Source organism: Plasmodium cynomolgi, chromosome 12 (assembly GCF_000321355.1).
Source record: "Plasmodium cynomolgi strain B DNA, chromosome 12, whole genome shotgun sequence".
NCBI lineage: Eukaryota > Apicomplexa > Aconoidasida > Haemosporida > Plasmodiidae > Plasmodium > Plasmodium cynomolgi.
Genome location: NC_020405.1, coordinates 1,007,379 through 1,019,120, shown reverse-complemented (window position 1 = coordinate 1,019,120; position 11,742 = coordinate 1,007,379). Strand labels below are relative to the sequence as shown.

The 11,742-nt window shown below is 44.9% G+C and overlaps 3 protein-coding genes across 3 annotated transcripts; all 3 read right to left on the bottom strand.

Moving 5' to 3' along the window:
* Window positions 1-273: 273 nt before the first annotated feature.
* Window positions 274-1,864, bottom strand: PCYB_123400 (hypothetical protein; the record flags this gene model as incomplete). The annotated part of the gene is made up of 2 exons (XM_004223673.1): window positions 274-312; window positions 866-1,864. The coding sequence occupies 2 exons, from the start codon at window positions 1,862-1,864 to the stop codon at window positions 274-276; spliced, it is 1,038 nt and encodes a 345-aa protein (XP_004223721.1).
* A 2,428-nt stretch (window positions 1,865-4,292) lies between these two features.
* On the bottom strand, window positions 4,293-7,167 carry PCYB_123390 (PST-A protein; the record flags this gene model as incomplete). The annotated part of the gene is made up of 2 exons (XM_004223672.1): window positions 4,293-6,265; window positions 6,456-7,167. 2 exons carry the CDS (start codon window positions 7,165-7,167, stop codon window positions 4,293-4,295), a joined length of 2,685 nt encoding a protein of 894 aa, XP_004223720.1.
* Window positions 7,168-8,759: 1,592 nt separating this feature from the next.
* PCYB_123380 (hypothetical protein) lies at window positions 8,760-10,443 on the bottom strand (the record flags this gene model as incomplete). The annotated part of the gene is made up of 7 exons (XM_004223671.1): window positions 8,760-8,969; window positions 9,095-9,145; window positions 9,241-9,374; window positions 9,521-9,610; window positions 9,810-9,899; window positions 10,046-10,246; window positions 10,374-10,443. The coding sequence occupies 7 exons, from the start codon at window positions 10,441-10,443 to the stop codon at window positions 8,760-8,762; spliced, it is 846 nt and encodes a 281-aa protein (XP_004223719.1).
* Window positions 10,444-11,742: the final 1,299 nt, after the last annotated feature.

The window sequence follows — 11,742 nt, the reverse complement described above, 5'->3', positions numbered from 1 at the left end:
TTTTTTTTTCTCTCTTTTTTTTTTACGTCCTCGCCGATCTTCTTTTCCTTCGCCAGCCCACGTCCGCATACGCAGCAACAAGGGGTAACAATCGGTAACAAGCGGCAGCATGTGGCATCACATGGCAGTACATGGCAGCACATGACAGTACATGGCAACACATGACAGTACATGGCAGCGTTTTCTAGAACTGGCGCAAAGCAACCGCCCATGGGGGACGCCCCAGATCTGTAAACAGCGCAATGTAGTGTAACTTTATGCTCCCGCTTCTACTCACCCGCCCCGCATGTTATATGTGCCCTTTTTACACGCCTTCTCAACTGCGCGAAATGACTAAAAAGCGGCCACCCGTCGGCCCTCCTCATCGTTTTGCGCTGGCAACTGCCCTCTTTCTCGTACTCTGGCGAAAATGAATTAAACGGTTTGCGCGTTGGAGTTGGTAAAAAGGGAATACACATATGACATATTAAAAAAAAAGGGTGGCAAAAGAAGCGCGGCAAAAGAAGGGCGGCGTGGAAGCTAACACAACCGCTGCAGCAGGGGGGCAGCCCTTCCACGCCGCCTCTACAAATTGAGACAAACTCGCTGCACACGCGTGGTCAATCATTCGGCGTGCGCGCAAAAAAAAAAGGTGTGCACTGCAGCACAGTACACCGCAGCACAGCACAGTACACCGCACCTCGCTTGGAGTTCGCACAAGGTGAGGAAACGGTGTGGTGGGTGTAAAAACTTAGGGCATGCCTCGAATTAGCTTCTAGTCCATGCGCGTTCTGGTTTTATGGAGCTAGGCACTTCCCCCAAAGTGCGGGAGAGATACCTTTGCAAACTAAAACGGTTTGATTCGACTGCTCCTCTTAAGTCTAACCATCTTAGCAATGTAGGGAGTGATCAGAATAGTAATCACAATTCGAACAGGTTCAGTCACCTTGGAAGCGATGTAGGCAAAAATGAGTTCCCCCCATAAAGAATCAATTTTTTTTTGTAGATCGTCATTCATGTATTTAGTTAGGTGCATTTTTTCAGACCAGTAAGTTAAGTCAGCCAAGGAAATGTATTTAAAGTGGACAAAGAAGTAGCAACATGAAAAAGTTAAAAAAAATACAACGAAGTAGGTTCCTAATCCAATATATCCATACTTTTGGAAAAATTTCTTTACATTGATTTGTGCCACTCTCGAATTTGTAATTAATTTTTTTTGTAATTCTAACAGCTTCTCCTTTCGTACTTTGTATTTTCGTTTTTCCTCATAGTAAATATCTATGAGGGATCTTTCTTTGTTCTTTTTTAAAACTTGAAAAATTTTTGTTTTGGCATTCATGATGGCCTTTCTGTAAGTGTGTTCGCTGAGGTTTTGCTTTAGGCTTCCCTTTTTTAAGTGATAGATGGAGAGCAGTGCGTTTATTTTGTTCTTTTCCTTTTTAATTTTTTTTGAGATCACTTTGTAACTGTGTTTGTCCCTCAGCTTGCTTAATGCTTCCTTTATTTTTTTCGTCACCAGGAGTGAGTGCGCGTTCTGCAGGTACTTCCCATAGGGGTGTTCCCGTGACGCGGCTTTGTTCCCATTGGGATGATCACGTGGTGTTGCTTTGTCCTCATTGGGGCACTCACCTGATGCTGCTTTGCCCCCAATGGGATGATCACCTGATGCTGCTTTGTCCTCATTGGGACACTCACCTGATGCTGCCTCGTTTCCCCCCCCGTTCTGACGCCCCCCACTTCTACCCACGGGTGTGCATTCTGGTTGGTCTCCTCTCCCTGTCGAGTATGCCTCACCATGTGCAGGCTTTTCCTCTTTCGAAAAGGAGTTAAAATTTTCGCCCCATATTGTCCAATTCTTTTGGATTCCCAGCAGGGATGGGTGCATCCTTCTTCCCCCCAGGGCTTCTCCGCTGTGGAGTCCACCACTGTGAAAGGGGTGGCTACCAAAACTGGCATTTCCACTGCTACGACAAGCACCTGTAAAAAAGGGGGGGGTACAAAGATAGACACTTGCGCCACTATGCCAAGCAGACCTATGCTTATGCCCCCCCGACGATGAAACCCCTGTAGGCAGTAAGCCACTCTGAAAAAGCCTTCCTTCACGCCCCGTCAAACTGGTGATGCATAAAGGCAAAAAATTATTCTTCGTCAAATGCACTCTATTAAAATGGTTTCGAATTCTCCCCCCTCGAGAGAAACTCCATACATTGATAAACACCATCTCCTTCGTTTGGTTTTTCTTCTCTTCAGGGCTACCTTCTTTTGGCAGTTTTTTTTTTGTGCGTGCATTCGTCCTATGGGGGGGTAGGGCACAATGTGCAGCCCCCTCTGCCCTTCCGCCCTTTGGTCTGCCCCTCGAGCGGGGGGCTTCCCGTACGAGTATCTAAGCGGAAGGGGAAGGGGAACCGCGTATGGGCACGTATATATATGCTTGTATTTATATGCTTGTTTTTATATGCTTGCATTTATATGCGTGTATTTATTTGTATGTGCATGTGTATGTGCCCTGGTCGCTCACAGTGGTATGGCCCTTTTCTTCCTGGGGGTCTGCGCAGAGCCATCTACGATGTACGTGCCCTCCCCCAAGCGTAGCAACTTCCAATGCTATATTTTTTTTTTTTTTTTTTTTTTTCCCCTTTTGACAACTTGAAGAGTCACCTCCTCCCTCCGTTCTTGCCTTTTTTTCTTGTGCTTCCCATCTCACATTAAGTGAGAGTTAAAACGAGTCAGCAAAAAAGCTGGTCGTATAAAATCGTGGCAACACATAATAACTGTGGCTTCGTTTTTCCCAGTCGAGCACCTCAGTAATACTTGTGTTAAAAAAAAAAAAAGAAAACGAAAAAAAAAGGCGTTGCTTCCATGTGCCACATATACCACCTTATGTACGCTGTGGTGCCCATGCGGAGGTCGCCCCACGAACGCGTGCCTCAATCCCCTACATGCAACGTTCACCTCTATTTAAGTGGCCCCAATGGTGCAGGAAAATTTGCAGGAAAACGTTCAGGATAATTTGCAGAACTTGCTGGAGTTTTTTTCCCGTTCGGTCCCCCACTTGGATTTTTTTTTATTTTTTTTTTCTTTTTCTAAATACAAAATGGGAAATCGCCCTTTGCGCACAGTTGGTTCATACCGTTGTAGAGAGGGGAAAAAAAAAAAAGTAAAATGGTCCAAGTGCTGACGTGGTAATGCAGCGGCGCGGCATAATTTTACGCCCCACCTCACCCCTGTTTGCGCCATCGCCGGTAGACAAAGTGAACACCTCTGTTGCGGCGCTGCATGGCCTATCGGATGCGAGCCTTACCACTGCTTCACTACTTCACTACTTCATTACTTCACTACCTCACTGCGACAATGCAACTAGTTAAGGCGAGACCTCACAAACGGCTCAATCTTGCACATTCGCTTAAAAATTTATAACCCACGCAGGGGGTAAAAATAGAGAAGGTTGCAACGGAGGGATCTTTTATAATTAAAAAAAAAAAAAAAAAAGGAAAGGAAAAAACAAAAGGAAAAAAAAAAGGCAAAAATTAAAGGAAAAAAAAAAGGCAAAAATAAAAGGCAAAATCAAAGGGGGAAAAAAAAAAAGCGAAAAATTAAGAGTCACTCGTGGTGGAAAAAAAAAAGGGGAGGAGAATTCGCAAATGTGCATGTGAAGAGCGTTCGCCCCCGCTGCAAATAGGCCTCCGTGTAGACTAAAAAAAAAAAAAAAAAAGGGGCCACCAAAGGCTCAAAAAGACACTTATTCGAACGTGCACAGACAAGCACGATCACACGATCGAACGATCGAACAATAACAGCGCGTTCCCGTGGGATACCCGTCAACCAAAAAAATTAAAAAAACTGGGCAAAATGAGGGAAAAAAAGGGGAAAAAATAGGGCAAAAAGAGAGCAAAAGGAGAGCAACGTGGAGAGAGGTCCCCCTGGACGCCTTCTGCATGAAAAACGATGTACAGGCGCGTGCCCCGCTCTATGACCACAGCTGTGCATGCATAAAAAAAAAAAAAAAATGCTTTACTCATGCAACACATTACGCTGTTACAAAAAAAAAAAAAAAATGGAAATGATAATTCAAACGGATATATGGGTCAGGGACACTGGAAAAATGGCACCGACGAAGGTGCATCAGCAAAGATACATGCCCGTGTTGACTTGTCCCCCACAGGAACAACCCAGGAGAGAGACTTCCCCCTAGAGGCACTTCCTCCTGGAGAGACTTCCCCCTAGAGGCACTTCCTCCTGGAGAGACTTCCCCCTAGAGAGACTTCCCCCTTGAGACACTTCCTCCTGGAGATACTCCCCCCTACGCCCACGAATCAGCTGCATATGCGGTTGAGCCAGTCGACCAGCAGCGTGACGGTCTCGCGGCTGTGGGGCTCCCCAGGAAGCGTGTGGCAACCGTATTTTAAAATGTAGACAATGAGGTTCTTATACTCCTCCTGCCCCGGGGGGTCTTCTCCTACCACCCCGCCAACGTTCTTTAGCTTCTTCAAATTGAATGACTTATAGTAGCCGTGGTCAAAGGGGGTCCATATGCCCTTTTCTCCCTTCACGTCATCTTCGGAACTGCCAATGGAGAAGTAGCTGTCATTTCTGAGTATTCGGCTGGTGGATTCAATGGACAAGGAAGACTTAACAAGCATGGGGTGGGGGTCTTCTTTCCTTTCACTGTGGAGTAATGCTTGTCTCTCTGATGGGAGGTGATTACTATTTGTAGTAAAGCTAGTGCTGCTGTATTTGCTCGCCACCGTTTCATCTTTCGGGGGGGTGGTTTTCTTCCCATGGGTTGTAACGTAACCCATGACTTGTGTAGCTGCTCTGATGTGTGCGCTGCTCTCACGGTGGAGTGCCCTAGAGGAGGGTTCGCCGCTTGGGTCTTCCTCCCCCGGGTTGCACGCACTGCCGATGAATGTAGAATCGGTAGGCCCTAAAGAATCACTCTTCTTTTCACTAATTTCCTGGGAAAAAGCCGAACTGGCCATACGAATCCTTTCTGCATCTAACATAGATGCATTTTTTCGTCTCTCTCTCCTACTATGCAAGCGCATCATTTTCCTCAAAAAATCAATGGCTCCAATGGGATCTACCAGACAGTCATTCTTCGACTGAATCACCATAATGTCGATATCACTCTCTTCGATGTGTTTTAAGTTTTTATAAGTTAAACAGCTATCTGCAGCACTTACACACTCAGCTGCTATCCTTATCCGGAGAGGTCCACAATACTGATGAGGATCAATTTCTGAGTCATGTTTAATCCAGGGGTATCTAGCATTGCTCTCTTTTACATTAACCGGTAGGAGAGGAAAAAAATATTTTAAAAATTTGGTAGCAGAGATGAGCAACCTGTTGCTGATTTTATTCTTCTGTTTCCCTAAACTAATCATAGGTGAAACAAGAACCAAAGATTTCACGTAAGCTTTCCATTCCTTGTTCAGTCGAAATATAGCCTCCATCGTTTTCAACGCAATACAACCACCCATGGATAAACCCATAATGATAATTGGCTTTAACTCATCCTTTTCTTTCCATTCCTCGATAAAAATTTCTAGCGCTTGAAGTGTATCTGCTATGAAGCTCTCAAAATCTTCAACATAGCAACGATAATTTTTAAACCCTTCAGAGAGTCCATGCGATTGGTTATCAATTCCGAAGAAAGAAAATCCATTCTGATTGAACTTCTCAATCCAGCTATTTTTATACGACAGGGTTCTGACCCCACAGTTACAGTAATTGCATATACCACACATGGAACAGTAGTAGACATTGGAATCATAATTTACATGAGTGTCTGATTTGTTTGGCAGCAAAACATTTTCGTCATCTATTATATCTTCATCGCTACTGGTCTCTTCGCTGCTGTCCTCACTGCTGGTCTCTTCACTGCTGCCTTCACTACTGTCACTGTTAAGCTTCATTCGCTTGGCGCAGTCTCCATCACGACCAGTACTCTCCCGGGCACACTCTCCTCCTCCATCGTTATCATAAAGGGGGTGGCTACCGCTCTCTCCGGTGCCAAAGTTTAATTTGCTGTTTAAGTGGTTTGAGCCCTCGTTTATGTTGGTAATGCAGGAGGAACATGATAAAAACATGGTTAGTTTTTTTTCTAGATTTTTTTTCTCTCCATAATCGGAGGAGTCACAAGAAGAAGAAACCCCTGAAGAGTTACCCTCCCCCGGTTGACAATAATCATACATCATGTTGTTTGTCTCGTTTATAATTTTCATGTCCTTGGTCCAATTGGTTTGCAGAATTTTGTTAAATGAGCACCCCACTGCGCTTCCGTCATCTTCAAGGTCATGGGAGCGTCCTCTTTTTTTTTCCTTCTTTCCTTTTCCTTTTTCTTTTTTTTTTTTTTTTTTTTTTTCTTTTTCTTTTTTTTTCCTGCTTGCTTTTTTGGGTATCCTTGTTCTCGCTGTTGGCGTTTGTTGCAGCGTTTGTTGCAGCGTTTATGCCCGCGTTTGTGCCCGCGTTTGTACCCGCGTTTGTACCCCCATGGGCACCCCCATTTTCCTCCTCGCCCGTGTTGACCTTTTCGTCAGCCCCGCACCTGCCCCTGACCCCCGCTTCCGCCTCTTCCCCAGCAGGGCTCGCGCCCTCCTCAGGTAGGTTTACAAAATTGTTGCCTCCTTCCCCATGCGCAACCTTCCCTCTATCATCCTTACACTCAGATTTATTAACAGACACAGATGAATCCCAACAGTTGTAATTGTTGCCTTGCATAAAGTCATACTCACCTCCAATGACACAGCTAGCCATTTCCCCTTTCTGTTGTTTCTCATCAACCCATGATGGTCTACCCATATAATTCAGGTATTCATTTCTCAAGTGGGACGTTATTCCATGCAAGGCGAATACATATGCCTTTGGGTTTTCCACTCTCCAGGCATATTTAGCTATTTTCAAATTTTCTTTGTTTACAAAAAAGGTGATTTCTGGATTCCCATCATCATACAGGATTTTGGTATATTTTTTGTCGCTCTTATCTTCACTTAGACTCGTCTTTAGCTTGTCGCTGGCAGCACTATTCCTGCTGGGCTGTGCTGCACGTGCGCTGTGGCTCTTGGGTCGAGTCACTTCATGCGGGAGGCGCAGCTCATTGGGGGAGTGGCTCGCCTTGTTTTCGCCCCCCTCGCCACTTATCCCCTGGAGTAACTCGGGCTCCCCCTCTGCATTGTTCCCTTTGATCATGGATTCGCTGCTTCCTTTCGTCGTTAATATCCTCCGGTCTTCTTGTTCGGACATACCTCGGCGGACTTCACGCGGGCCGTTGCTTAAAACGGGAAGGGACTATATACTAACCTGAGTAGTTCTAACCGGAAAGGTTGACCTACTAGTCTGTTTCGTGCTTGCACAGAAGGGACCCTCGTCTTAGGGTCATTAACAAACCGTTTTTACGGGTTGCCGCTGGTAAAAGGGCCTGTGGATATCGGACCTCCCGTGGGCGGCGAACTGGGACACTTCTCAGTCGCTACGCGTGGGGCTGTCCGGGCGCGCGCCAAAAGTTACACGGCTGTGCAGCTATGTAACTGTGCAACTAGGCATGCTCACACGAGTAAACGCGCGGGATGAAATGGATAAAAAAAAAAGCTTTATTATGCACAACAAATGCGCAGCGCGACGCTACAGCTCTATGCTAAATTTACACCACGTGCGAGATGACGTAATTCAAATATGCGCAGAAAATGCACCTATCATAAGCATCTCTACATAAACGGTGGGATACCCCATGGGGAATGAAAAAAATAGGATGCAAAGAATTGTGGCTAGGCACCAACCAAATGACACACCGGAGGTTCTTCCATAAGAGAACCACGCGTATATATGTATGTACGTGCTCGGCGTAGGCCCAGCCTTTTTATTTTGGCAGAATGGAGGAGTAACGCGTTGGAGGTGGGACGTAAAAAGAAAAAAAGAAAACAGTTTGGCTTGCCTCGAAGTAGGCCTATAACAGGTATACTCCAAATGGCACGGCGAAAATCGAAGCGTTCAAAGGGGAGGCCAGAATCGGCGAAGCTTCGTGAAAAAAAAATTACCCAAAAAGGGTGAAAAGGGATGCAAAAATGTAAAAAAAAAATTGAGGAAGAAGAGGAAGGACGGACAAACTTTCGCTCACTTATCCAAGCTGGAACAGGAATGAAAAAAAAAAATAAAATAAAATAACAAAGTGGCGCGAAACCTTGCAATTTTAGCGTCAATTTTAACCGTAATTTATTCGCTTCAGATTTTAAAATTTAATCCCCTTATCCAAAAAGTGCTCAGAAAAAAGGACGGGAAGAACGGCAAAAAAAAAAAAAAAAAAAGAAAAAAGGGAAGCCTTTCTGACAAGTACAAAGCGGAAAAAAAAAAAAAAAATCACATTACATCACATCGCATTAACAGAATGTACGATATTTTCGAGGCTGCCCCCGAAAAGCATGTACCATGAGGGCACGACAAAAAAATACCCAATTGCTACACTCGCATGTACGTATGGATGCATTCACATGGTGCATACATGCCACACAGGGGAAACAAATTTAAGGGGATGGTGCCCATAAAGTAGCACAGAGAAATACCATTGTGTATTCTGTTTACATGCACGTGTGCGGTGTACGTATGGGGGGGTGCGCCGCACGCGTCGTTCGGATTTGAACGAACGTATAGTAGTGTGGTAATGTGGTAATGTGGTAATGTGATAATGCGATCTTGCGACCATGCGAGAGGACGGACGTGAAGGCTACATATGTCCGGGTTTGTGTTTACATTTATGTGGTTGCCTGTGTAGGCAGCCCCCCCGCTGATCATTTCAACAAACTCAGCGAGAGGGGCATCTCAATTTTAAACCACTTGGAGTACGACGTATTTTTCAGCCTCCACACCTCCAGCTGCTGCTTGTAATAGCTGTTAAACTCCTTGTTCGTGTTTTCCGCCTTCTTCTCGTAAAGAAACGTTTCCGCGACTATCAGTTGGTGGAAAAATATTTTCCACTCGGAGTTCTTTAGCGTGTGCAGCTGCGCGTGGAAGAGGTGGAGAAAACGTCGGGTGTAAAAAAAAATAGGAGTAAGCCATTTTTTAGCTAGCTGGCATATATTCGCTATTTTTTTTTTTTCTCCCTTTTTGCCTGAACAGATCATACCAAATCTGTAAAGTGCTCAAACCATTCCTCTCGCACGAATGAGGAGCATTTCTGAGAAAGAATAGAATAGGAGTGGATCATTACAAAAAAAAAAGGTGTTTCACACTTGGGGGGGTTAGCCAAATTGTCGTATTACACCCCTATACCGTGTTGTATTTCCGCTCAGACAGGTAAACAATGGCATATTGAACGATCTCGATCATGAGTACAACGTTGTCAACTTGAGCGAAATTCAATTTCGCGTGTCTTTCTTTTATGAAGTCCGTCATGCAGATGATGCCTGGCAGAATGGTTTCCAACGGGTGAATTGTGCCATGCGTGCGATGCGTGCGGTGCTTGGTTGGACGGCGCAGCTCCCCACTTGGGACGTACATTCCCATGCGTGCACACACTTCGTTGCGTGTTTATCCACTTGCGTATGATTACACTGTTCGTATCTTTTTAAGTTGTCGCCCAGTAGGGCCTTCACCAGGTCGGCCAACGCCTGTCTAGAAATCCAGCTGGCCACGTCCTCGGCTATTTAAAAGAGGGAAAAAAAAAAATAAAAATAAAACATACAAATAAGTAAAGCGAGTACGACACAGCAAAGTAGCCAACGCAATGTGCGCCAGGTTTGAGCAAGCGGAGAAGTCCACACCAGCAGTGCAGTGGATAAAATGTGGCCATGCAAATTGCCCATCTATGTTTTAGTTAGGAAACGTTTAAGGCGGATTACGGTTTGGCTTGAAATTGAAAATGCATTCCGCAATTTTGTCAAGGCACATGTTGAATAGGAAGTTCTCTTGGCTCTTCTCCTCGATTTGCTCTGTGTAGGGGAGGGTGTCAATTGAGAGGATATGACTTGGGCATTTCTTTGACCAGAAGGAGAATAACCACACGCATAAACGCATACATGCGTAAAGGCACAGGTCGGTGGCTATGTGCGTGCATCGCTCTCCCCAGGGCGCTTACTGAAAAAGAAACGAATCTGCTCCAGGAGGTCGTCACCCAGAAGGCCACCCTCGCTGTCGCCATGGGGGACCACAAGAGCCATGGGGGTAGTGCAGTAGCAAATAAGCTTGTCCGTGAACAGGTCGGCCATCTGGTGAAGCATTGAGTTTTTCTTGTCCTCCTGGTCGTCGGCGCTGGTTAGGTTCAGCTGAAACTTGAGCTCTGCACAAGTGCCAACATGTGTGTGTTGAGTGTAAACGGGATCCTGGGCACGTGAGAAAGAGGCGTCTCCATGCGAACACATATGCATCTATTTGCACATGTTTGTGTATAGGAAGACAAGCATAACCACTGTTGAAGGTTCGCATAAAGGAGTTGACCAACTCGTATTCGACGTTCGCGTGATTCAGCTTGTTCATTTGGCACTGCGTGGGAAGCAATGTTTTGTAGAAAAAAGGGAGAGGCAAAATTAACACATGGATGAGAGGAGTGAAACCAAACGGAAAAAACGGACTGAGAAAAAAAAAAAAAAGTTGGTTACAATTGCATGTTTTGATCAAACGAACCATTTTGAGATATTTACAAGAGAAGTCGCACAAAGTGTAGAAAGAGTTGTCCTCCTTGTCTGGAGGAGTATCCCCATCCACATGCGAACCCCCCCCTGCTTCTCCCTCAGGGTTTTTATTACAACACTGTTCATTTTCTGTGGTTGCATTTCCTTTGCCATCTTTGTTCCTCTCATTCGAATTTCTTTCCCTTTCTTCCAAAATGTCTTTCGCTTTTTGCAAAATAGTCTGTCGAGAAGGGGATGGAGCGCCAAATGGGGGAACATCTGCTTGGCACGTTCTTGGACAATGAAGTCGTTTTGGAAAATGGAAAGGAGGGAAATTTTGTTCATAATTTTGTTGACAATTTTGTTGACAATATTGTTGAAAATATTGTTGACAATACTGTTGATATATTTTTTATTTTATTATTTTTTTTTTTGTGGAGGGGGGGTACCCTTTTGAGCTCTCTGCTGGTTAGCCTCTTCAAAATGTGTTCATCCATTGGGCGCGGAGGGGGGAGAGGCCGTCCCGGTGTGGGTGGCTGATGGGGATTGTCTGCGGTTCGCCTAATGGGGAATGTCTGCGGTTCGCCTGATGGGGTTTTCCCTCCTATTTTGGGGCTAACACGTGAATACCCCCTTAGCAGTGCAAAAAAAGGGGCGCCCCAAGCTGGCGTCAAAAAGTGGCGTCAAAAACAGGGGTACAAAACTGGGAACCCCAACCGGAGTCTATGCTGTGGCTGCCCCACAAAAGCAGTGACCAAATTTGAAGAAAAAAAAAATGAGTGAAAAATCGAAGCTGACACTGTGCTTAACGATGTGGGGTGTCATTTGGACGCTGAGCAACGCGTATGTCACTTACCGGGGGGGTGCTACAAATTATTTTATTTTATTTATTTATTTATTTATTTATTTATTTATTTATTTATTTATTTATTTATTTATTTATTTATTTATTTATTTATTTATTTGTTTTTTTTTTTTTTTTTTCCACCCCTCGAAAGTTGCGCGTTTCCTTCCTGTGAACAGTTTTTACCTTTGCGCCGCTTGGCTGGAATGTCTCTACCGTGGCTTGGACAGAGTAGTGTCCCTTTGTCTCTACGCACAGGTGTGCCATGTTATGTCCTTGTGGAAATCACCGCTTTGTGTTATACCCCCTTTTTTTTTTTTT